Source organism: Diabrotica virgifera, chromosome 6, assembly GCF_917563875.1.
Source record: "Diabrotica virgifera virgifera chromosome 6, PGI_DIABVI_V3a".
In the NCBI taxonomy this organism is placed as follows: domain Eukaryota; kingdom Metazoa; phylum Arthropoda; class Insecta; order Coleoptera; family Chrysomelidae; genus Diabrotica; species Diabrotica virgifera.
Window position 1 is genome coordinate 93,173,086 of NC_065448.1, and position 27,063 is coordinate 93,200,148.

General features: G+C 34.3%; 1 protein-coding gene across 4 annotated transcripts in view; it reads left to right on the forward strand.

Moving 5' to 3' along the window:
• The window catches only part of LOC114329196 (zinc finger homeobox protein 4), a 1,197,903-nt gene that overhangs the window by 1,118,059 nt on the left and 52,781 nt on the right, over positions 1-27,063 (forward strand). For 3 of the 4 annotated variants that reach the window (XM_050652612.1, XM_050652613.1, XM_028278232.2), the window contains 2 exons: positions 4,773-7,152; positions 15,492-18,523. In XM_050652612.1, coding sequence (XP_050508569.1) covers positions 4,806-7,152; positions 15,492-18,523 — 5,379 coding nt within the window. In that variant the 5' untranslated portion in view covers positions 4,773-4,805. The remainder of the gene's footprint in view (positions 1-4,772; positions 7,153-15,491; positions 18,524-27,063) is intronic. The other variant, XM_050652614.1, reaches the window with a different exon arrangement.

Here is a 27,063-nt window from a genome sequence, read left to right on the forward strand (position 1 = left end):
GTGCATAGAAATCGGCCCACCTAAAAATTTGGTCATTTTTGAAGTCTCGTATTTCCTAAACTTGTTGGCCGATATAAGTGATTTTTTTAATATGTTATAGCCTTATTCTTCAACAATATCGCTGTAATAATATTATTGCTAAATAGGTAAGTGTTATTTTATACCGGGTGTAACAATGATAGTGTGTTTTTTCCTCAAAGTTCGGAGCACCCTGTGGAATATTCTAGCGTATATAAAATGTTGAAATTCAAACTCAACTGTAGCCTTAGACTTTCCTAACATTTTGCTTTTTGTTTCATTCGCTTATGTTGGATATTAAAAACGTTAGGTATTTTAACAACTAGCAACGTTCTTCATCAATACAGGGTGTTTCTAAATAAGTGCGATACACTTTAAGGGGTAATTCTGCATGAAAAAATAATGACCGTTAGGTTTATAATCATATGTTCGCATATGCTTCGTTTCAGAAATACGGGATGTTGAATTTGTTCGTATAATCTGACGATTTATTTATTGCTCTAAAACCACATGAGATATACAAATGACATTGGGTAGGTTTTAAGAGGTAATTATTGCGCATTTTTTGGCATACAGCTAAGAATTTTATATTCACCATTGGCGTGCATACGGGTCATATTACCCGGTCATATTATCCGTATGCACGCCAATGGTTAATATAAAATTCTTAGCTGTATGCCAAAAAATGCGCAATAATTACCTCTTAAAACCTACCCAATTTCATTTGTATATATCATGCGGTTTTAGAGCAATAAATAAATCGTCAGATTATACGAACAAATTCAACATCCCGTATTTCTGAAACGAAGCATATGCGAACGTATGATTATAAACCTAACGGTCATTATTTTTTCATGCAGAATTACCCCTTAAAGTGTGTCGCACTTATTTAGAAACACCCTGTATTGATGAAGAACGTTGCTAGTTGTTAAAATACCTAACGTTTTTATTATCCAACATAAGCGAATTAATCAAAAAGCAAAATGTTAATAAAGCCTAAGGCTACAGTTGAGTTTTAATTTCAATATTTTATGTATGCTAGAATATTCCACAGGATGTTCCGAACTTTGAGGAAAAAACACACTATCATTGTTACACCCGGTATAAAATAACACTTACCTGTTTAACAATAATATTATTACAGCGATATTGTTGAAGAATAAGGCTATAACATATTAAAAAAATCACTTAAATCGGCGAACAGGTTTAGGAAATACGAGACTTAGGTGGGCCGATTTCTATGCACGTAAGTTTATTTTACAATATGTGTAACCTTTTTCTAGTAAAAATATCACGTTACAACCATCACACATGAGTGACAGTGTGCACTGCTTGATACATTTTTGGCTGGATGCTCATGGTACTCATATGTGACATGAAAAAAAGGGTTAAAAAACACTTTTTGTAGACTTATTTACGATAAATATTTATTATTTAATATAAAAACAATAGTTTTATTTAAAATGGCTTCGCTCCTGGCGAACATAAATAAGAAATAGTGCAGCAGTGAATGGGTTAAGGGAGATTGGTCTTTATGTAAAGGATATGAGAATGATCCAGCAGCTTCACTGGAATCAAAAGGCTGAGTTAAAGACCTCCAACTGTCTATATACAGAACAAGTAGAAATAAGTAAGGGCGTGAGACAGGGCTGCATTCTCTCCCTCTGCTGTTTAACATTTATGTAGAAAAGATCTTTCAACTTGCACAGCAGAGTGAAGAAGGTATTAAAACAAAGATATTCGAATCTCGAGATTTGTTGAATTATTTCATCGTTAGTCACTATTTTGCATTTTCATTTTCTGGGTCTTCTTTACCACTATCAGGGAGGTAGGGATTTGGTCTTAGCTGTTTATACCTTCATGATGTAGTTCTTCGTCACTTTGTCGAAATATGTGCCCTATGCTGTAGATTTTCATTATCAGAGATTAACACGTTTCCTGCCACGTTGATCTCATGGGACCAACACTAGTATTGCCGCGTTTATTTATTTGTTTATTTATTAACGGCGTTTTTTAAAGCACACTAAAGGACCAATGTGACCTAGAAGATATATTATAAAGAATGGTTTTTTAAATATACAGTAATTTTGACGAAATAACCAAATCGCAAGGCTCTATATAGAAAAAACTACATAATATATGATGGCCCGTTGATGCACATGGTTTTTATTATTCCTAGAGGCATCTTTTTGCGTACAATAAGTGAATATTATCATTTGATATATGGTCCTGTAAAATACCTTCTTAAGATCCGTGAAACATAAATAAGCCGGTTTGTTGTATTCTAATAATTTTTCTTGCACTTGACTGTAAATTTTTTATGCTGGTATTTTTTAGGTAGATCAGTTTAGCCAAAGTATCATTTGGTATAATTATCAGAAATCTGTTTATTTGTGAGAATATTTTTAGATGAACTTCGCCATCATCTCTTAATGAAAATGAAAGTCGATTGCTGTTAAAGCACAGGCATCACGAGCTTAATTTACTGCAACATTACAAAATGGTTGTTATGAATTATAATTTATCTCTACAAGCACACAAGGTTCTAATAATCATCGACAATAAATAAAGGTACTGTTCTAAAAAAGGATAATAGAGCAAATTATCGACAGTTATCGTTTGATTTTAGCTTGGGGTCAGGCAGATTTGCAATCTCAAAGATGTTATACTGTAAACTCGGCTTAATTCTACATTATTTGCGTGCATACAATATAATTTTTGATTTTAATATTCAGATGCCAATATTGTTCGGGAAAAGAGCTCGTGTTATAACAGCTTGAATATTTAACCACTAGATCGGTCTTGATTGCACTGCCCCAAGATATCAATTACATAGATTGTTGTTCTCTCTAACAACGGAATACTTAATGTATCTCATTCTTCTAGACAAAGGAATTCTAAATCGTTTCGATCAGTCCCCGACTATTATAATAATTAAGATTTATTAATGCCATTAAATTTAATTGGAACCAAATCAGAACAGTCGGTTTAAAAATCGCCGATTATACCGAGAAACATTATGTCCAATGTAAAGTACTCTACACTACAATAAATAAAGAAAACAATATTACAATACATTTAAGAATCTTAGGCGAAAGTTGATTTTAATTTTTTTAAAATCAGAAAATTTATATATTTCAATATTAATACATGTATTTATGACACTTCTGGGTGTCAACTTTGACAAAAAGCTTAGCTGGAGACAGTAGATTCAGGAACTAAAAGGAAATTGTGTCCAAAGAATCAATTTTCTTAAATCGCATGCGAGCAAGTTTTGGGCAGCTGATGAATAATCTCTCCTTTGAAATATACTAGACTATGGCTGTATTCTTGAGAATATATCTAGTAGCTCCATACTAAAGTCAGTGGCGGATCCAACGGGTGTCACGGGGATTATGACCCCTCCTCCAGACGAAAATATTCAATTCAATTCAATAATCCTAAAAAAAAAAGAGAAACCGGGAGCTGTATTATTCCCATCCAAAAAATACTTGAAAACCCACTTATCCTAGGGGTGGTAAGACTAAGTCATCTTGCATCAAAGGAACGTAATTAAATCACCCTTAAGATCCATGAGCCCCCCCTCAAAATTCTGGATCTGTCACTGACTAAAGTATCTATACACAATTATTCAAAATACATCTCTACGACTATGTCCTGGTGCTTCAAGCACCAGGCACCAAATCAAGCCTCGCTGAAAGTATTTGTGTAAAATCTTCAAAGCTACCACTCCACCAACCAAGGCTACAACTTCTACTTTCATACTTTGCAAGAATATGAGGAAACCCAAGTAACCCGATAATAAATTTAATCAATACCATAGAGCCTCTCCCAGCAAATTCATCCAATAACTCACGTTACCACAAATATTATTTCCTTTATTGAACTCTGTCAATCTTTCACATACTACTAACTATTTTAACCCTAAAACAACCCCATGGATGCAAAATCTCCCAATAGTTACTCAATACTGATTTATACAGATTCAGTAAAACAGAAACCACAAACTCACTCCTCAGAAAATCCTTTTAAAACGTAATCAACTCAACACAATTTGATGAAATTATATACCTATAGTGTTAACACGGCAGAATTATATAGAATACTTCAGGCATTAAAGACTACCACCACCCTACTTCAAATTAAAGCAAAAAAGTCGCCATATGTACTGATTCCCTTTCCTTGATTCATTCCATAAGCTGAATCTTCTCAAAAAATTTACTAGTCCAGGAAGTACACAACATCTGCATCTAACTATACCTACTAACTCTACTAACATAACAGTCATAATGATCTGGACTCCATCCCATCTTAGTATATTGGGAAATGAAAAAGCAGACCAGGCTGCTAACGCAGCATTTTCTACTGACTCAGCCTTCAATGAGGTCCAAACCATACGTACCTTAATATTCATTAAACAAAACATCCTGAGTCCATTGGCAGACATATGGAATAAAATATGCCATCTGTAAACAGGAAAGAAGGATCAGTAGTTCACCGATTACGAATGAGGCGTACATATGGATACCTTATGGAGTTATAAAACCCTCCAGTATGCCACTTCTGCAATACCATAAGCTGACCGTAAGCTGCAGAGACACGTTTATTACAAATAAAACCCCTTACATCTACAATATTTGCCTTAGCTAATGCGTCATTTTCTTTGACTGTTTATCATATTTATTAATTTGTATCTATTACCCGCACTGATATAAATAATAGTTGTATAATAATAACAAAATTTTTGGTTACAGGGCATCTTCTTGGCGAACATGTGATGCGCCGCGATGCCAACTCTGTCCGCGGCGCCTGAGCAGAGTTCCGGCGGCCGCACCGACCGGCAGAATAGTCACAGCAACGCCATGAGCCCCGAGCAGGAGGCGAGTCCACCACCTGCCGCCCCGGGCGCTTCTCCTCCACCGCCGCCTCCGACGCGACTGCCCACGCCAGTCATGTCCCAAGAGGATATCAATACCTCTGACGTTGAGCAGTTCGCCGGCAAGATCGTCTACAATCCAGATGGTTCTGCCTACATCATCGAGGATTCCGAAAGTGATAGCGAGACCCATATAGAACAGACCAACATTCCCGAAATTGTGCCGCCTCTTCAGGCAGTGTACGTTTCTAGGCTACTGAGGCAGCCCGCCCGTCCTACGGATCTTCCTGCTGTCCACAGCTATCGCGTTATCGCGTTAAGAGACGCTAGGCCCCCACGGCCTGCTTCTGTGCCAGTTAAACCCATCTTAATGTGTTTCGTTTGTAAGTTAAGCTTCGGCTTCGCTCGGTCTTTTGCGAATCACGCACAATCCGAACATGGTGTAACTCTCAAAGAAAACGAACGAGAAGTTTTAGCAGCAGATTGTTCGGCGATATTGCAATGCGTCGGAGCTGACAAAAGGCCTATGGTTTCCTTGTTGGAACCACTTGGCTCATCAAGTCACGAAAATCACAATTCAAATCAAATGGTTCCTGTTCACCCTGTACAAAGTCGAAACGAAGGTCCTCCACCTATGTCTGAAACGCCGCCATCATGCAACACGTCTCGAAATACTCCAGGAAAATCGCCCTCACCTCCTTTCGTCGCACCTCCAGCATTCATGACTGGTACTACGATAGGAGTTTGCCCTGAACATCTTCAAGGACGACCGTCTGGTGTTGAATGTGCCCGCTGTGAAATGATTCTGGCTTCTGGTAGATTAGGGCCTGCGGGTTTAGCAAATGTTCACAGCAGAAATTCATGTAAAACATTAAAATGTCCAAAATGCAACTGGCACTACAAGTATCAAGAAACGTTAGAAATCCATATGAAGGAAAAGCATCCCGAAGCAGAGACCAGTTGTATATATTGTATAGCCGGTCAACCTCATCCACGATTGGCAAGGGGAGAAACTTATACTTGTGGTTATAAACCTTATCGATGTGAAGTTTGTAACTACTCAACGACAACCAAAGGAAATCTTAGTATACACATGCAGTCAGATAAACATTTAAATAACATGCAAGAATTACAAAATGGAGGTGGACCCAACACAGAAACTCGGCAGTCATCTCCTAAAGCTCCACCTCTACATCATTCCCCAGTAAGCAGCGGTCATAAGCCGAAACCTAGTTTTAGGTGTGACGTCTGCAATTATGAAACTAATGTCGCACGAAACTTAAGAATACATATGACATCCGAAAAACATACTCACAATATGCTTGTGTTACAACAAAACGTAAAACATATGCAAACGTTATCAGCATTGCATCATCAACAACACCCGCAACAACACATGGAAAGTTTATACGGAATCTACCCTGGATTGGGTGATAAACCTGAAGCAGCTTTGGCCGATATGGCATATAATCAAGCGTTACTCATACAAATGATGACTGGTGGTCAATTACCAGGACATGCAGGCCCGGCAGATATGTCGGCACATTCAGATCTTGGTCTTAATCCAGAGACTATGGAACCACCTCCAGAACCGGCGGACCCTGATCCAGATAAAACGTATCAATGTTGTGTATGTAATATTTTCCAAAGTGATAGCCTAGAAGAGCTTGGAAGACATTTAGCATTAGACCGGACACGACTACGAGAACAAGAAATTCTTGCAGTTGTAGCTGGCCATTATGTGTGTAAGCTTTGCACGTACAAAACAAACCTAAAAGCTAACTTTCAACTCCATTGTAAGACTGATAAGCATCTCCAGAGACTGCAGCACGTAAACCACGTCAAAGAAGGAGGTCCGAGGAACGAATGGAAGCTCAAGTACGCTTCAGCACCTGGCGGAGTTCAAATTCGTTGTAACGCTTGTGATTATTACACCAATTCAGCACACAAATTGCAGCTGCATGCAGCCGCAGGAAGACATGATGCTGGAGTTGCTTTAATGAAACATCTCGTTGAAAGATGTTCTAACCTGAATCATAACCAATCCAAGGTTTATCATTGTTCCTTATGTGGATTCTCGGCTACTACTAGACTACCTCTTTTACAACACGTACGATCATTAAAACACCTTCACATGGAACAACTCCATCAACTGCAAAGGCGATCGGAGGGTAAAGACAATAGTCCAGAAATTGGAGAAGTTTTCCACGTCGTCGCTGGACCCGTTGAACAAACACAACAACGACAACAAACACCTGGTAAGTTGTTCGTCAAAAGTTAATAAAAACTAGATAATATCTAATATTTATAGTTAATGATATTCTTTTATTTATTCTTTTACGTTAGAATTAAGTTTATATATCAATGAGTTATTCACAGTGAGTTTTTACTAAATATTTGAATGAAAAGTGCGAAATATAGAACATTTACAAAAATAGTACCTTCATTATCCTAACGGTCTCTTAAAAATGACGGTAATTTAATAAAAATAATCCCCTCTTATAAATCTTCTATTGCTTAAAATTTAAAGTTATCAGGATCGCTTTACGTCCTAATTAAATACTCTTCTTACACTCCCGCTGTGTTTATTGATTGGTTACTTACCAAAATTATGCATAAGTCAAGGCACTATAGTTGTGGATGTACCTTATAAAGTTTTTATAAATATAGTTGTTCCATTTTATTTTTGCACAAACGTCATGATTCACTTGCAAACATGTTAAATCAAAATATTAAGAGAAACGTACGTCGATATGTAATATCATTGATACTATAATGTTATATTAGGAAGTGGCTATTATCAGTGGACGTATTTTATAAAGTTATATTAAATATATTATATAGTATAGTATTATATATAATAATATAGTTATATATAATATGGTATAATATATTTAACACAATATAACTTTATAAAATAAGCACAATATAAGTTAAATTCGAATAAACACAACAAATGCGCTAATGTCACTGTCAGTGAAAATGATAAACGTCAAAATTCATAGTAAACAAGGTATCAACGACATGCCGTATTGTTTATCATTGTTTAACTTATTGTGATTTTTATGGACAAGCGGTTTAATTTTGCGATACTAGTTTCTGTGAGTAAAAAATGAACTAGTATAAAAAGTAATTCGTGAATACTTTCATACACGTGCAAAGATACAATGGAGGAACTATAGAATATAATTTACAAGAAATAATAATAAAATTGACGTTTAATTTTCATAAAGAGGTATTTCTCACTTTTTGCAAAGCTTTCGTGTTATGAAATTACTGACTCAATAATATTTATCTTTATTTATAAATTTTTTTATTTCTCTATATTATTTTCTAACGATTATTTTTGTTTCAGTTTTTACTACTTGTTTAATTGTTTACGAATCAACATTTATTGGCAGCATTTCTTATTATTTTTTTTATGATTTACAATGTGTTTCTGAATGTTAATTTATTTTTTCTAGGTAGACTTCTTGTGAAATTTTACCCAACATTTATTTTTTGTCTATTAAGTTGACTACAACAGCAAAAAAGTATAGTACCTACATACACACAACGCAAAAGTCTAGAGATATTTTTATAAATAGACGTATTTTGTTTGTCTGCAATCAACTTAAAAAGAGTAATACAAAATTTGTAGTTTAAATTGTTGTTTAAAATGTCGAAAACCATGAATTGCAAAAAAAAAACAGAAAATTGGAGCAAAAAAATATATTGCAAAGTATGGCCACCACGTTGGTTTATCACAGCTCTACATCTACTGTTTATGCTCCGAATCACATTGTTAATGTCTGCTTGAGGTAGTTGTGTCAATTGTTCTCTCAAAAGCTCTTTTAATTGAAACTCAGTGTAGAGATTACCCATATGTGAAATAATTCTTCGTTGGAGCATGTCCCATACATGCTCAATGGGATTCATGTCCGGTGATTGTGCTGGCCACGGCAATACATCAATACCCTCGTTATCCAACCAGTTTGTTACAATATGCGCAACATGTGGTCGAGCGTTATCATGCATAAAGTACAAATTTTCTCCAACAGCAGCAGCAAACGGGCGCACAACAGGTTCAAGAATAGTGTCCAAATATTGCTGACTTCTGAGAAAGCCACGTGGGAAAATGAGGTCAGTTCTTCCGTCAATCATGATTCCGCCCCATACCATTAATGTACCACCTCTGTATGCATGCACTTCTTGAAGATGTCGTAACCGTTCTCCATTTCCGGGTCGTCTCCAAACTTTTGTCCGACGAGAATCTGGATGAAATCCATATCTAGACTCGTCACTAAACAAAACTGTGACCCAGTCATTGTCAGTCCAATTCTGAAACTCTTGACACCAGGTTAATCTTGCAGCACGATTGCCTCTAGATAGAGGTGGACATCTCAGTGGTCGCCGACTACGAAGATTGGCTTCATGCAGACGATTCCTCACAGTACTGCGGCTAATTGTTACATTATGTGCAAGCTGTAATTCATTAACCAGCTCGGGTGCTGTGATTGTTGGCTGCCTTCTGACATTTAAAATTAAATATCGGTCTTGAGCGACGCGACGGTTGTAGAGCGACTACGTCCTGGATGTTGCTCGGCTGGACTCTTAGTGTCTCTAAACCGACGCCACAAACGACTTACGACGCTTTGGGAGACACCCAGATGGTCAGCAACTTGAGTTTGTCGCATACCAGCTTGAAGGAGGCCCACGGCTCTATCCATCTCGTCCAACGTTAAATGTTGTCGTTGCATGGTAAAAAGACAATATCTTTAACTCACCTATTAAGCAAGAATGGTATCACTAGTATCACAAGTCACTAAAATTAAAAATAAAAAAAACATAAAAATGTCGATTTTTTTGTCCCTTATAATAAACATTCTAAAACACGTATTACTATCAGTTTTACAATTTTTTTTGATAAGAAGTGAGTGTCTGTATCAACAATTATTATAGTATGTACAAGCAAATTTATATGGTCATGAAATTTCTGTCTATGGTATTGTTAAATTATTAAAATATCCTTAGACTTTTGCTTTGTGTGTATTTGGTCAGGCTATATTTTCTGCCTAATCAACGAAGAAGTTTACGTTTTTCAGTTCATCGATATATTTACCGACAAGGAAAGCTTTCTTGAATTAATGTAATTTCTTCTTATTGATGTGCCTATCCGTGACGAATGTTGGCGATCATCATGGCAATCTTTATCGTATTTGCAGCAGCACGGAAAAGCTGCACAGATGTTGTGTTGAATCAGGTTCTGAGGTTCTTCCAGGTTCCAGGTTTTCTTGGTGAGAACCATATTCTGTGGATGTTCTTCTTATTCCTGGACCTCGCTTTCCAAATATTTTTCCTTGCAGGATGGCTTGTAGGAGGGCATATCTGGATTCATTTCGCATAATGTTTCGAAAGTATTCTAACATTCGAGATTTGATGGTGACAGTAATTCTAGGTTCCTCTTTATTCTTCCGAGGTCTTCCTCATTTGTGACCCGGTCAATCCCCGGGATTTTAAGAATTCTATGGTATAGCCACATCTCAAATATTTCCAATTTTCTGCACATATCTTCGTTCAAAGTACACGATTCAACGCCATAGAAAAGAACAAAGAAGACGTAGCATCGCAGCATTCTTACTCTTATACCAAGGGAGAGGTTGTGGCTCTTGAAGAAGGGCTCCATATGGTTGAAGGTGAAGTTAGCTTTTCCAATGCGCGCTCTTATTCCTTGGTTGTCCATTGTTCATTTATTATGGGGCCGAGGGAGTTGTAGTGCGTCATTCTTTCTACAAGGGTTTAGTTGATATAGATTAGCCCTTCTGTTATATTTTTCTTAATAATGTAATTTAATAAGGCGTTTATTATTTTCATTCACACGACTTGAGTTAGAGGTAGAGATAAAACGTCCATTATTTTGTTGCACTATACCAATTTTTCGTCCGTCTGTTTCCAATTTTATTTAAAAAATAGTTTGATGCTGCATTGTTAACATAGTCTTGGCTGATTTCAGATAGATGGTTTATGCTCATGTATTGATTCATAAATTTAAAAATACGTTATTATCTACTGCCCAAATTGTGCAGTATTAACAATATGTCCGATACTGCTTTTGAAAATGGGTTCTTAAATTAACATACCGTTTTTCTAAAATGCTCACATATATCCATAAGATCCCTTATTCATAGTTACAGTGGTCATATTGTTATTTCTAATACACTGAGACAATGGTATTTCTACGTATTTGAAAGAGGTCTTTTTTTGTTGTTGTAAATCAAATTTGTTGGCTGAGATGGTGTATTCATCGGTAAATAAACCACAGTGGACTCAACAAGGCTTGTTTTAGAAATACCTTTCACTTCGATAATTTTTGTCCGTGAATTTGAGTCTTCTTCTAGTCATTCTTTATTTTAAGAATATCGAAATATTATAGACTTTATCTCTTGTTAGTATACATAGATGTCACTTATATGACAGACACAGTGTTTCTTTTAGCCAAGATAGGTAGTAAAATGATTCCTTTTTGATACATACTATGTGTATACTATGTTGGAGATGACGTAGTCGATTGTAAGTTTTCTTTTGGAGCCCGTTGTGCCATTGTTTTTTATATTTTTTGGTTTTATTATTTATACTAATATAATTATGTTATTTCTTCATAAAATTTTTGGTAGTACTTTGAATGAGATTTATGTCGAAATATAATTATGTTATTTCTTCATAAAATTTTTGGTAGTACTTTGAATGAGATTTTATATTAATTGGTATAATCATAAATATCTAAGTCTAGCTGAATAACTTTTTACCGTAGCATATAAAATGATACATAACTTTCAACGATTTAGATTATTTGTGTAAACAAAATTATGGAAAGTTACAGTAAAATGCTTGTAATAATTGTTATTTAAGTTAGGCTTAGAACTTTTTGACATAAAAAAGCGCATATTTTTATTTATATTTTTGAGATTATTGCTTTATCTTTCGTATACACCCACACACATGAATTAAGTATATAATATTTTATTTATTTAAGAATTTAGGATTTTTTTGGATTTAACAAAAGTACGCCAATTTTAAACAAACAACCAGTAAAGACAATGTAAAAGACATTAGGTTTCTTACAACCAAAATGTTCAAAATTACATCTTTTAAAATAATAAAAAAAAGTCTTTGGTTGTTTGTGAACCTTACTGAAATTAAAAAAACCTTTGGAAATGCGATTGTCTTTTGTTTTGAACTGTCTTATTAAAATATTGAATGTATTAAATCTATAATAGATCAGACTATCAGACTTAGACGCATAGATGAAGGGTGCCCCAAAATTTACAAACGATTTGAGTTGAATAGAAAGCACTGTTTTTTTCTTTACCATAAGGTATAAATAGAATGCTTTAAGAATCATAAAGCACATAGGATAAGGTTATGTACGGAATAGATCATCTTTCAAATGGCTTCCTCAGCTTAGCTGGCACATACGCAATATTTTGTCGAAATTTTTCATGACCATTTTGTATAAATGTGGCTGAATTTTGTTGCAGCGTGGAATTCTCCTCCTTCAATGTACGAACTGTTGTAGGCTTGTTGGTATTGACCTTTTACTTCAAATAACCCCATAAAAATAAATCCAATGGTGTTAAATCACACGACCTAGGGGGCCAATTCTGATCAACGAGAGAGAACATTACCAGGAAGTCTTATGCAGTAATTGAATTGTTTTACGATCTGAATGGCATGTGCCGCCGTATTCTTGACAAAAAATGTTGTCGTCCACATCCATATCATCTAATTTAAGCAGAAAGAACTCTGTTGTCATGGTGCGATATCGAGTAATAGCCACTGCTTGACCAGCCTCACTTTCAAAGAAGTATGGTCCAATGGTGCCACCAGTTTAAAATCCGCAACAAACAGTGATCCGTTGTGGATTCATTTTTGTTTTTTTTTTTCGACAGTCATATGTAGATTCTCAGAAACCCAAATTAACTTCTCAGATCCCGCAGCAATTTTGACCATTACAAAAGCCATTAAGGATGATTTTGTTCGAAAAATCAGCACTGGCTTATTGATGCTCAATATTCAATTTAACGAACTCCCTTCGCTGCGCATGGTCCTTAGGCTTTAGTTCTTGTATCAATTGACTTCGTAAGCATAGATATGCAGATATTCAGTAAGTTTACGGTGTATAGAACTTCTTGAAATTTGTAATTCTTGTCCACGATGCCGAATTGATATTCAGCTCCTCAGATCTTGTAGAACTCAAAATTCCCTACAACCTTATCCCTGGATCAATTAAATATCTTTAGAACTAAAGAAGTTATTTGCCACAACTGTCTTTCAATTACATATCAAGAAGAGGAACTAGAAAATGATAGATCTTCCAATGAAGATACATAACTCTTTGATTTTTTTGCCTTTATCGATACTTTATTATTTTTAATTATAATAGTTTTAATCTAAGTAGTTTAAATTTTTTTAAATGAGAGTATTTAAAAATAGGTTAATTCTTAGGGGTTGAAACAGTGAAATATTTAAGAAACAATATTAACAATAATGAGGATATTTTTTTAATGATTGCACTCACAACATTGTTCAATTTGAAATTATAGGACACAATTTTTATACATTACTCTATAAAGGGTGGTTCATAAAGATTGAATAAATGCAGTTTATTATAAAATAAATTAGGTATTTGTAAAGAGCTAAATAAAATTAATCTACCATCAATAGATCATTTTAAAGCTTCGAATTTTTTTTATATAAATTTCAATGTCGGGGGTAGTTTAAAAAGGTTGAAAACGTTAAGTACTTGCGAAATAAAATTATGTCTTTAAATTGATTTCAGTTCACTATAAAGTGCATTGTTAGATTATTTTCTTTGCAAATTTTGTCTTAAAGGGTAGTTTTTAAGGGTTGAACTTCCCATATGATGAATAAATCTTTATTTAACATACTTGAACATGATTTAGATTTAAATAAGTATAAATCAGCAGTTTTTATTTTTATTAAAAAGGGTTGTTTTCACCCCTTAAAAACAAAAAATTATTTTAATCATATAACTTTTGAAGAGAAAGGTAAGCTAAGCTTACTTGAACATTTTGTCAAAATTGGCGCGGTTTTTTATAATTCTAAGGTTTAATAATATTTTACTGTGAAAGAATAGGACTATTATAAATTATCAAAATTCTTAGCCTAATTATCTAAATATCCTCATTTATTTTAATTTAAAAGTAAAAATATATACAGAGTGAGTCTGTAATTTGGAATAAATTCAATAGTTTAAATACTAATTGTTTTCTTGAAAAATGCTCAGACCTTTGGATTAGTATTTAAAATCTAAATTTTTTTCATACAATAATGATGTATACAGAGTGTCCCAATTTAGAGATATGACGTCATCGTTGATTTTCTTAAATGGCAACACTGTCATTTTGATCGCTATTTTGATAGGGTTTGTAAAGTTATGCATAACTGCAAATTATCAAATTTTTATTCCCTTCCATTTACAAAATAATAAAAAATAACAAAGTTATAAAAAACAAGTAATCAAATAATTGAATTTAATATTTCAATTAAGCAAATGCTGATAATGTTGCCGATTGACTATTATGTGCATTTGCTTAATTGAAATAATTAAATTCAATTATTTGATTAAGTACTTGTTTTTCATAACTTTGCATTTTTTATTATCTTGTAAAACGTAGGGAATAAAAATTTAATATTTTGCAGTTATATATAATTTTACACACCCTATCAAAATAGCTATCAAAATGACACTGTTGCTATTTAAGAAAATCAACGATGAGGTTATATCTCCAAATTGGGACACCCTGTAAACATTATTATTGTATGTAAAAAAATTAGAATTGAAATACTAATCAACAGGTCTGAGCATTTTTCAAAAAACCAATTAGTATCTGAATTATTGAATTTATTCCAAATTACAGACTCACTCTGTATTTATGATACTTAAATTAAACTTTAAGTCAAATTTCTTTTACGAGTTTAATTCTCAGAAAAGGCTGCGATACTCGTGTATTAACATATACACTAATATAATATCATAAATTATGTTTTAAAAAATAACATTACATTATAATATAATTCATTAACTGTTATTTTCTCCGAAATAAGATAGGTACCAAGTAGATATTGCATTTACCTGTACTAAGAACATCAAAAATATAATTACAAATTTATGTTGTATATAATAGGCAGTTAGCAGAAGAAAGTCCATTGAAAAAGGTCGATATTACAGTAATAATATATTTTTTTGTCAAAATTTGGGGTGTAAATAATTGGCGTACTTTTGTAATATAGCCCAACACCCGAGGCGAGGCCGCAAGTGTTCTAACATATGCCTGACGCATGTAATTGCGGGGATTTTATTAAAAATATTTAGCCTATATAATTAGGAATACTTTTTATCGAACGTAAGCCTGCCGATAAGGCGTGGCCTCCAGCCTCAGGCCCACATACACAATAGCAGCGGCCAAACAATTGTTTTTATTGTCACAGGGGCCCGGTGTTTTAAGTTTTTACAGAGATACCGTTAATCCCTGTCATTACTTTAACAATACCCACCCGAATTTTACCTCTAAAATGTTCTTTTATTCTCCAACAGAGCGAAGAGATAGTATCAATTTGGAACTAAGTCAGATTGAAGCGAGTCGAGAGCAAGTCAAATCCGAACCACGAGAAGAAAACGACGAAGCTAATAATAGCGAGAGTGGCAATTCTCAGCACATGTGCCCGTTCTGTGATTATAGTAGCGATTCTGAAATGCGCATTCAAGCACATATTCTCGCCCAACACGGTACAAATAACACTTCCATGCCTGAACAACCCCCGTTGCACTGCCCTCTTTGTCAGGATGTTTTTAAAGACCGATTATTGCTCGAACGTCACGTTATGCAGATACACTCTGTAAACAGCGAAGGTCTGCAGCGATTGCTTATGCTGGTCGATCAAAGTCATTGGTTGAATCAGACTTCTCGAACGCCAACTCCCAACAATTCGATTAATCAGTCGCAGACGACACCTAATCAAATCGTATCACCAAACTCAGTGTCTTCCAAAGAATCCAACAAGTTCGAGAAAACCGACATAAGCCAAATTGATGTCGATTTACTCTCGCCTAATAGTGACGATAATACCGAATCAGAGTCTGAACGATGTGGCACGTGTTTTAGGACGTTTCGGAATATAGACGAATTGTGTTATCATCAGAACGAAACCGGTCACTTAGAAATAAAACAGACGCCGAGTGGGCCGGGATATCTTTGCTGGAAAAAGGGCTGTAATCATTTTTTTCCTACTGCACATACGTTACAAATGCATTTTAAAGAAGTCCATGCCAAAAATTCAATAGCAAATATGTCTGTGTCCGAAAAACACGTGTATAAATATAGATGCAATCAGTGTTCTTTGGCTTTTAAAACGTTAGAAAAACTACAATTACATTCTCAATACCACATGATCAGAGATGCCACAAAATGTGTCTTGTGTGGACGAAGTTTTAGATCACTTGTAGCATTGCACAAACACGTTGAAAGTGTTCACTCCGAATTAACAGACGACGAATTAAATGCTTACAAACAAAGTCTAATGAACAATCCTTTATTACTGGCCGGACTACAAGGTCAAGTTTTAGACAGCTCAACAAACGACATCTTAAAAAAGGAATCTCTACGCACTGAAGATGATTCCGCGGAATGTGACGAGAGTAAAGAGTTAAACAGTAGTCAATCAGTTGACGATATTAATCAAAATGACGGCGAAAACTCAGATGACAGTATCATATATAAAGATCAACAATTCTTGGAAGATTACCTGAATAGTCAAGCTATTGCAGAAGACAGTTATAACGATCCAAATAGAAAATATAAATGCCACCGTTGTAAAGTCGCCTTTACAAGACAAAGTTATTTGACCGCTCACAATAAAACCCTTTTACACCGAAAGGGTGAGAAACTAAGTTACCCTATGGAAAAATATCTCGATCCTAACCGACCCTATAAATGTGATGTCTGTAAAGAGAGCTTTACTCAAAAAAATATCCTTCTTGTTCATTATAATTCTGTGAGTCATTTGCATAAATTAAAGAGAGCGATGCAAGAACAACAAAATAATAATAATAACCCACCTGTATCACCCGTTATGAGCGGTACACAACCACAAAATTTAACTTTAACCCCTAAAAGTACGTCGTCTGAAGAAGACGATAAAAAGAGATATCGGTGCAATATTTGTAAAGTAGCATATACACAAGGCAGTACGTTAGATATACATATGAGAAGTGTTTTACATCAAACGAGAGCGAGTAAATTGCAAGATTTGGCACTGTCCGGTCAGATCGACCTGTCGAAACCATTAATAGAACAACCCGAAGCCATGCAGTCTCCGAAACAAAGCTCTCCGGCGCCAGGTAGTGGGGACAAACAACCCTCTCCCACCCCACCATCACCTGGGCTCTCAGGTAGTCAGGGGATGATGAGTTGTTCTAAGTGCGGTGCACTATTCGGTTCGCAAGATCAGTTGAGTGCCCATCAGCAGCTGTACTGTATGTTTGCAACGCCTATGGCGATCTTTCAAGGGGCGCACGAACCAAGTCAAGCTAAAAGTCCACCTCCGAGCGATAATCCAGAAGGCGGTATAAAAGTTAATATTATACCGAAAAAATCAGGCTCGCATATGTATAAACATTTACTTGAAAGTTTCGGATTTGATCTAGTAATGCAATACAACGAAAGCCATCAACGGCGACAGCGACAACAGCAGCGAGAAGCGGAAGAAAATGCCGCCGCCGCCAATGTAGTGTTACAATCTTCACCGCCCCCAGTCCAGACAGTCCCGCAGGAGCCGCCCAGTGAGACGGTGCCAGTAGCCGCTGAGGGTGCCGAGACTAAGGCTGAGGAGGACATAGAAACCAACCTACCTGAAGTAAGTAAATCTACGTGCCAACATTGCAATAAAGAGTTCTCTAGTGTGTGGGTGTTAAAATCTCACTGTGAAGAAGTTCATAAAGATTTAGTGCCACTAGAATTCTTAGAAAAATATGCTCAACAGTTCAAAACCGAATACGAAAAGAAAACTGTGGTGGTGACAGCGGCGACTTCCTCGACCCTCAACACCGTGCCTACAGTTTCGACTCCTGGTCCAACTCCACCCAGTTCCTCGACGGCCGTGACGTCCAGCCCCACCGAAAATTCCACGCCGGAGAAGGCGGATGAATCGAAAGAAACTTTACATGCCAAACTTAACCTACAAACTCCACCAGAGCCTACCTCCACGGCCCCTTCGACCCCAACTTCGTCGACAACTCCTGCCAGCAGTACAGATTCAATACCAGCCAATATTCAAGCCATGATAGCTCAAAGTATGGCACAAAATCCAGTGGCTTTGGCCCAACAAATGTCAGAAATGCAGGCAGCCCTAAACGTCATGCAACTTCAACAACTTAATTTCAATCCTATGATGCAGATGATGGGTATGGGACTGCCGTTGGGATTAAACGCTTTGGCTGCGATGAACCTTCAGCCGCCTCTTGTGCCATTGATGATGCCGCCTCCGCCTTTCGATCCCATTTCGCAGTTCGGACCCCAGGATCAACAGAGTATGATGGCCAAACAACAAGCTATGATGCAACAACAAGCCGTAAGTTTTTACAATTTAATCTATCATTTTTCTTTTGGTAATTTAAAGAATATTTTTACAAATAATATATTTTCGAAAATTAAATTATTTTAACGTTCTGTAAATTTTCTAAAGAATTTGTCACGTCATTACTCATTGCCTAAAATCGACACTTATCAAATAATAACAGCTTAGAAATTCCAGATTTATATAAAATCGTTAGTATTATACAGGTAAAATAGTGTTTTGTAAATTGCAATTCATCAACTCTTTCTTAACCAAAACACAATAACTCATTATTTACCAAAAGATTTGTTTTTATTCATATTTTAAATGTGATAACGGGACATAACCCATCCTAATCTAAATTTCAGGAATCATTATAAAACTAATAATGACTTATTCATAATCATTGACTAAAAACTTATTCAAAATTGTTAATACAATGCACACACAATCCACGTGACAAAAGAGCTATGTTTTGTTAATTGCAATTGATCAACTTATTAAGCAGTATACAATAACTTATTATTTACTAAAAGATTGATTCTATTTGTATTTTAAATTTCTAATAACTGAACATACCCCATCCTAATCTAAGTTTAAAGAATCATTGTAAAATTAATAGTGACTTTTCATAATCATTGAATAAAAACTTATACTTAAGATACACAAGTAATGTACACGGATACAGGGTGTAATAAAAAGGCAGGTCATAAATAATAAAATCACATATTCTGAGATCAAAAATAATTCGATTGAACCTAACTTACCTTCGAACAAACATGCATATAAAAAAAGTTACAGTTAAATTGAAGTTACGAAATAAGAATAAATTTTTTTCAACATGACGAAAACTATTAGAGATTTCTTATTGAAAATTGACATATCTATAGAATTCTTATGGCAGGGACATCTTAAAAAAAAATAACATTAAAATTTGTGCACCCCATAAAAATTTTACGGAGGTTTTGTTCCCTTAAACTCCCCCACCCCCAAACTTTTGTTTAGGTTCTAATTAAATTGTTATTGTGGTACCATTAGTTAAACACAATGTTTCAAAACTTTTTTGTTACTTAGTATTTTTTCTTTCTTAATATATTTACGTTTGTTAAAAATGTTTGTTACCAAATGTTTGTGTACGTTCCAATTAGATTATTATTGTGGTACCATTAGTTAATCAACATATTTTTAAAACTTTTTTGCTTCTTAGTATTTTTTCGATAAGCCAGTTTCTGTCGAGATAATTCTATTTTAATATATTTCAAAACATACCTAAAAACTGTAAATTATAAATAGATTTTCATATCACCACGTCTCTCTAATCTTACTATAAACCATTTACAAGAATTTAGTGAATTTTACAAATGTTAAAATCTGGCTTATCCAAAGAGTACCGAGAGGCAAAAAAGTTATAAAAACATTGTATTTTACTAATGGTACCACAATAATAATTTAATTGGAACTACGCAAAAGTTTGGGGGGTTTAAAGGAAAAAACCCCATAAAATTTTTTGGTGAGCACAAATTTTACTGTTATTTTTTTAAGATGTTCTGCCATAAGAATGCCACATGTCAATTTTTAATAAAACAAATATCTAATAGTTTTCGATATATTGGAAAAATAGATTTTTATTTGGTAGCTTCAAGGGGTGTAACTTTTTTTACATGCACATTTTTGTACTAAGGTAAGTTACGTTCAATCGGACTATTTTTGGTAACAGAATAATGCGATTTAATTTATGACCTGCCTTTTTGTTACACCCTGTATAATATACATGTCTGTCTAACGACAGACCTAATAATTATTATTTAAATTACCAAGTGAATGATTTGTTACTATAGATTATTTAAAATATAAAACTTTTTTGATTAATACAATCACATCGAATATCATAAAAGGTATGTTTAATTAACAGCTGAGTAATTAGAATGAATTTCTGATGAAGTTGATTATCCATTCAGACTTAATTAGTTCTTTGTGCGACTGAAACGTAAACATGGTCGTAGTAGGTCATTTATTAGCTAATTATAGAGAACAGTAATTAAAATCAGTTAGCAAGAAATATTCCTTCAACTGTGGTATTTAAGAGTGATGATTTAAATACAGTAATTATTTATTTCCCCTTTTTACAATCTGCAAAAAATTGATTGCTTAAGAGTAATATTCCGACCGTATTTGCACGTGGCTCACATAATCTCGTTAGTTAGAAAATTTACGCAATGGAAAATTTTGCCTCAATATTGTGTAAGCTTTTTAGGTTATGTCTAATTTTCTTATTTAATTACTTTATTTGTATAGTATGAATAATATGCTTTTCTACGTGACCCGTCAAAATAGCCCGGTCAAAACAGCTCCGTCAAAATAGCTCCGTCAAAATAGCCCGGACACAAAATAGCCTCGACAAAATAGCCCGCAAACAAAATAGCCCAGACAAAATAGATCGCACACAAAATAGCCCCGGTCAAAACAGCCTCGTAGAAAACACCTGCAATAAAAAGTTTTACCTTTTAACGGAGTAGCATTTTTATTTTAAATCACTATTCTAATTGGGAAATAAGCCACAATTTACTTAAAAAAATTATTTTATTAACGTTTCGACTTCCACTTCGGACGTCGTTGTCAAAATACAAAATATTAATAAATTAAACAAAAATGTTGTTGGTCAGTAAAAAAATTCTTCTAATAATTTAATTTAATCTGATCATTCATATCAGCAATTCAGACGTACAGTATGGTGCAAATGGAAGGAATAAATTCGTTATTTCGTAAACCCGCAACGTCAAGGAAAAATCCTGAAATAGATCGATTTTTATTTTTAAGCTCATTTGAAAGGTTATTTAATTCTCTAGTAATATAAACAATTACATAATTATTTCTACAAGGTGTCCAAAAACTTTTTTTTTAAATTAAAATTTAAATTATTTGACAAAAAGGAAGAATGTATTTAATTTATTTAATTTAAAATTCATTTTACTGTTGCCCGAAAACAGAATAAATGCTTATATCATAAATAAACATTGATTTTCGCTTAAATTAAATATTCAAACTTCCAAGAGGCAGAGAAGACAGGACTCTAGTTCTCTGAAAAGACCATTTTTATTTAATGTGGTTAAGATAAACATCTGAATAGAGGATACAATAGAGGAACCATTTCCGAAAAAATGTATTTTTAAGGAATTATTTAATGATGAATTCTGAAGGGAGCTTTTTTGTCGGCGGGCTATTATTCCGCCAGGCTATTTTGTCGGAGCTATTTTGTGTGCGGGATATTATGTCGGGGCTATTTTGTCGGAGTTTTTTCGACGGGGCTATTTTGACGGGGTACCGCTTTTCTATTATAACCACACGACTACTTTTATATAGGTACATTATATACTAAAGATATCCAGTTTCCTTGACTCAACAGTTCTCTCCAGTTTTTTCTGTTTTGCAAGTCCCCTTCCTGCAGATTTCTTCTCTTCATTCCTTTGTCTCTCTGAAAGATGTTCGGGGTTTGCCTTTCTTCCTATCTGGCTCCACTCCGTTATTCTGTTTATCCAACGTTTTTTCTGCTCTTCTGACATGTTTGTACCAGGTTAACCTCTTCTGTTCTGTGTAGTCTATTGTCTATTATATCCGAGTTCATTTCCACTGTTTTCTTAATCTCTATGTTATTTATTCTATCTCTTCTTGTTACTTTGCAGCTTCTCCTTTGGAATTCCATCTCTGTTGCTCTTATATTGTTTTTGGTTTTCTTAGTTATTAATAACTTTAATTAATTAATTTAATATTTATTAATTATAAATAATTAATTATTTATTAATAATTAACTTTTCACCCCCCAGGATACTTCTTGTTATGGTGATATTTATTATTCTTTTTGTTTTTTTACTTATGTTCTTATCAAACAGTATTTTGCCGTATCTTGTATGTCCTAGCCTATTTTTTTATATCTCATTTAGTTGTTCCTTTATTAAACATTATGCAAACATAATATGTACTTGTCTGCTGCTTTAATTTATTTATCTTTATCTATTTCTAGCTGTTTTATTTCTGTATCCTCCGTTATTAGGTATTCAGTTTTCTTTAGGTTTATTTTCATCCCATTCTTTTTATAGACTAACCGACTACTCTTCTAAGGCACTATGTCACAACACCTTCATTCCTTCTTTATTCTTGTCAGTCCATAGCACATTCCCCAATATTTGTTAATTTTGCATATACCTAACTATTTTTTAGATTGCAACTTTTCTATATTCTCGTTCAAAAATTTCTTATTCCTATTTTGCCACAGGCTCTTTAAATAGCTCTCTACCGCTCGATTTATCTAGTTTTATATTCTGTCACTTCGCTCTCAACCTTCTCCACCTCTGGTTGTTTTAATTATTGACACGCTCAGAAATATACAGCTCACCTACTGTAAATTATATAAACTTTCAAAAACCTCCTTTTTTTACATATAGTGCGTCGAAAACTATTTTCCAAATATGATGGTTAAAATTGAATTTGTATTTTGGAATATAAATAATTTTCGGTGTGGTGGCCAAAACTTCCTCCGAAACGTTTGTTTTGCGACGAGGTTAATTATTCTCATGTATTTGTATGCACTCTACATCCCGTTATCTGTTTCTATTTATATTATGATTATGGATTGTCTATGGATATCATGTTTGTGCTTTACTTCCAATTTTTTCTTCTATCCTTGAGGCGAAAGAAAAATGAAAAATAAAATTTTGGAAGTGGATTGTTTTAAAATGTATAACAAAGATCATAAGCTATACGTTGAATACATTGATCAAGAACTTAAAGTAATGTAAAAATATTCTCTATTTTCGTATCTCTTTATCAGCTTTATGTTAGTCTTAAACTTCGTCTCCACCAAAGCGACATACCGCAACTTACTACAATAATAACATAAAAGTTGGCTGTTGTTGTAGTGTAGTATGTTGCATTGTGTTGCAGTATGTTTATGTCGCAGTTGAAGTATGTTGTGTGTTTTCATCTTTGGCGGTAAAGATAAAAGGAAATCTAGCAACATTGTAGAACAGCGACAAATAATGTTAACATCAGTGTGGACGGCTTGTAGTTAGTCGTAGTAGCTAGATGTTGACAGGTTCGAACTGTTTGTTTTATTTTCTGAATTTGGTTATTAAAATGAAAATGGTATTTCAATGGACTGTAGAAGCCTGCATTAATTTAATAGACAATTATAAACAACATCTATGTCTTCGGAATGCAACTGACAAAAATTATAAACGCAGAGAAGCTGAACATGAAGCCTGATCAAATATTTGTAGAAGTATAAACTGTGAAAATATAGAAGAGGCAAAACGAAAAATACGAAATTTGTAAGCCCAGTTCTACAAAGAGAGAAAGAAATTCAAGGCTATGAAGAAATCCGGAGTATGTGCCTCTTTCGTCGCGCATAATAAACAACTGTTTCTTCAGCGGATACATGATGATGCATAGTCGTAAATACTTGCAAGAAACTCCAACATTGGTACAACAAAGTTTCTTGAGTAGAGACGCTTTGTAACGAAAATGTGAAACTTAATCCAACCTACTTCAACATTGTAAAACACAAAAGTTGAAGTATGTTGCTTTGGTGGAGACACATCTTTAGGTATTTAAATATATTAACCTTTCTTGACAGATTTATGTTGTCATCGTTCTTCATATTTTCTTAGAGACTGTAAGTTTCCATAACACAGTCACTTACTCCTTGATATACTTTCCTGAAGTTTACTTTTTTGTTTGCTGCTGATTGAGCAGGAAAAATGTCACCTGTCAGAATTCTTTTCATAATTTTGAAGTAACACCTTCTCTTCAGACGTTATTTTTTCCAAGCGCTTCATAGAAGTTTTGAATTAACTAATTAACCATATTGTATCGATATGCAGTATTGTGCCTATATTGCGTTTTTAAAGATCTGTCACTTTTTTCCTTGTTTGTTTAATTTTGATGACAAACAAAATTTTGAAGATCTGTCACTTTTTTCCTTGTTTGTTTAATTTTGATGACAAACAAAATTTTGTCTTTTAATTTACCTATTTGACTGATCATTTTCTCTGGCCTCTTTCTTTGAAATCGTCTGAATTTATATTCATTCCGTGTAGTATTTTCTTGTGCTGGTGTCTACAGCCAATTTTTTTGTTATTTACTTTTCAAACTGCTGTTTGAGTTTGTCGTCCTGAAGAAAAGTTGATTCAGTGTATCTTTGGTACCTTTTGCCTACGAAGTAGAAATTAAATCTTAAAGAAATTATGTCCTTTAATTTTTTATTGCATTCAGTTGTTTAGGTTATAATACTATTTGCAATTAAACAAACGTTTAGTCTTACCTATTCATTAATGCATTAAATAAAGCATTAACTTTTTTAAATCATTTTGTTGTAAATATCAAATTCGTGAGTTCATTATTAATGTTATATAAACATGAAATCCATTTTCACGCTATTTTACAGTCATATTTTATGGTAGTCGACAGTTGGCGCACCTTATTGTTTTAATAAACAACTTAAAAACGCAATTATACAAATTAACATTCTATGTATTGTTTAATTGTGGCCTCGCTTGTTTTTTCTGGTTCTTAGTTTCTAAAGGCACGTATTCACTATATTCGCGAACCTCTTGAGCTCCGCTATCCCTGTAACTGCTCCAATCCATACGGCATTCTTCTTTTTGCAGTACCGTCTCCTATCGCAGGTTGGCTACCATCACAGCAATCTTAACTTTGTTGGCTGCAGCTCTGAACAACTGTATTGAACTGCACCCATACCACTCCCTTAAATTTCGCAACCAGGAAATCCTCCTACGTCCCACATTTCTCTTTCCCGAGATTTTTCCTTGAATTATGAGTTAGCAGAGAGTACTTTTCTCCTCTCATTATGTGGCCTAGATACTCCAGTTTTTTCGTTTGTATGGTTTTTATGACTTCGCATTCCTTCCCCATCTTCAGCAAAACATCTTGATTTTTTACTCTTTCTGTCCATACGGCATGCGCTCCTCTATATGTAAACCGTCACTGATTGGAGCGCTGAAGATAGTGGATACGTTCCTTAAGAATAACGTAAAACCTCAAAACGTTTTTAAATCACTTTAGTTCTAAACTTTGTTAATTACGTTTCTTCACGTTTCTATTTTTCTTAAGGTGTCATTAGATCTCTCGAGACATATATATTTCCTTATGTATTTACAGTTAAAATATGTTAATAAGACGTACGAGAAAGTAAATTGAGTTTTCAAAAGAACGGAGAAATGTTACTTCCAACTGATAAGCTTTATTATTTAAATTATCTTTTTATCAAGTCGTTTATTCGGTCAAAGTAACAGGAACTTGTGCATTGAAAGTTTTTCTGCATTCATTCTTAAACATTTAGCATTTCAATCTTCATCCGCCCTATTTAAGGCGAATTTACACTTATTCACTTTAGATGTACACTGCGGATGATACATGAATAGTGAAAGTGTAGATTGAAAGGCCAACAATTTACATTTTCACTGACGGAATTCGTTTCACAGTCTTTTCAAAATGGCGAATACGATTGTAATTGTCGGCGTGGAGTTAATAAATAAAGCATTACTAGAAGAATGTCGAAAATTAGAAAAAAATCAGAAGGAGTTTGCCTCTTTAAACCAAAATAAACGAAGAGAGTAGACATCAGCGCTTCCTGATCCACTCTTTTCTCACTTCCTAATTTTTGCGAACTCTGGACAATGGCGAGTTTGGATAGTTTTGATTTTTGATTTTATGTCGCCTATATTTAATCCAGATAAATATAGCTCTTTTAATACAGACCGGTATGCATTTTCACGGATGTTTATTTTATGGTAGTCCTCAGATTGAATATTCCACAGGTACTCATGATTACGATATATATGTGTCTAGAAATATATGCATATGTTCGTCTTTCCATTGAAAAGCCATTTTATGTATCAAAAAAAATTATTCAACTGCGTTTTGATGGCACGGAATGTTCAATGATCCGAAAAAAACAAGTTTACACTTTACACTAGGGGTTCACGGTGGATGAATCATCCAGCCAGTTCATCGAAAGTAGGAAGACGTTCTACTTTGTTCACTGTTTACTTTGGATGTGCATTTTGGATGAAATGTAGATGAAGAGTATGTTTATACCTTTCATTGCGGATGAATCATCCGCAATGTACATCTAAAGTGAATAAGTGTAAATTCGCCTTCAAAAATTTTGATGCATTCCACGAAATCAGCTACAGTATCTTAAGGCTGGTACACATATGCGAGCCGAACCTTGTCCAACTACACACCACTAGAAGTTACACAGATAGTGTTCTAAACATCTTTTGTGAAAGGCGTTGTACAAAAAAATATATTTTCGGCAAGGTACGACATACTGCATGTCAGGGTTAATAGAGAAATATGACCAGAATAAAGAGAACTATACTCGGTATTTATAGATCTTGAGAAGGGGTATGACACAGTTCCTTGACAAAAGCTAAGACAAATTGAGTTTTGAGAAGTACGTACAGCTTGTGAAGGATAGTGAATGACTTGTATTGAATTGATAGAAAGCTTACCAGTGACGATTGGTCTCCATCAAG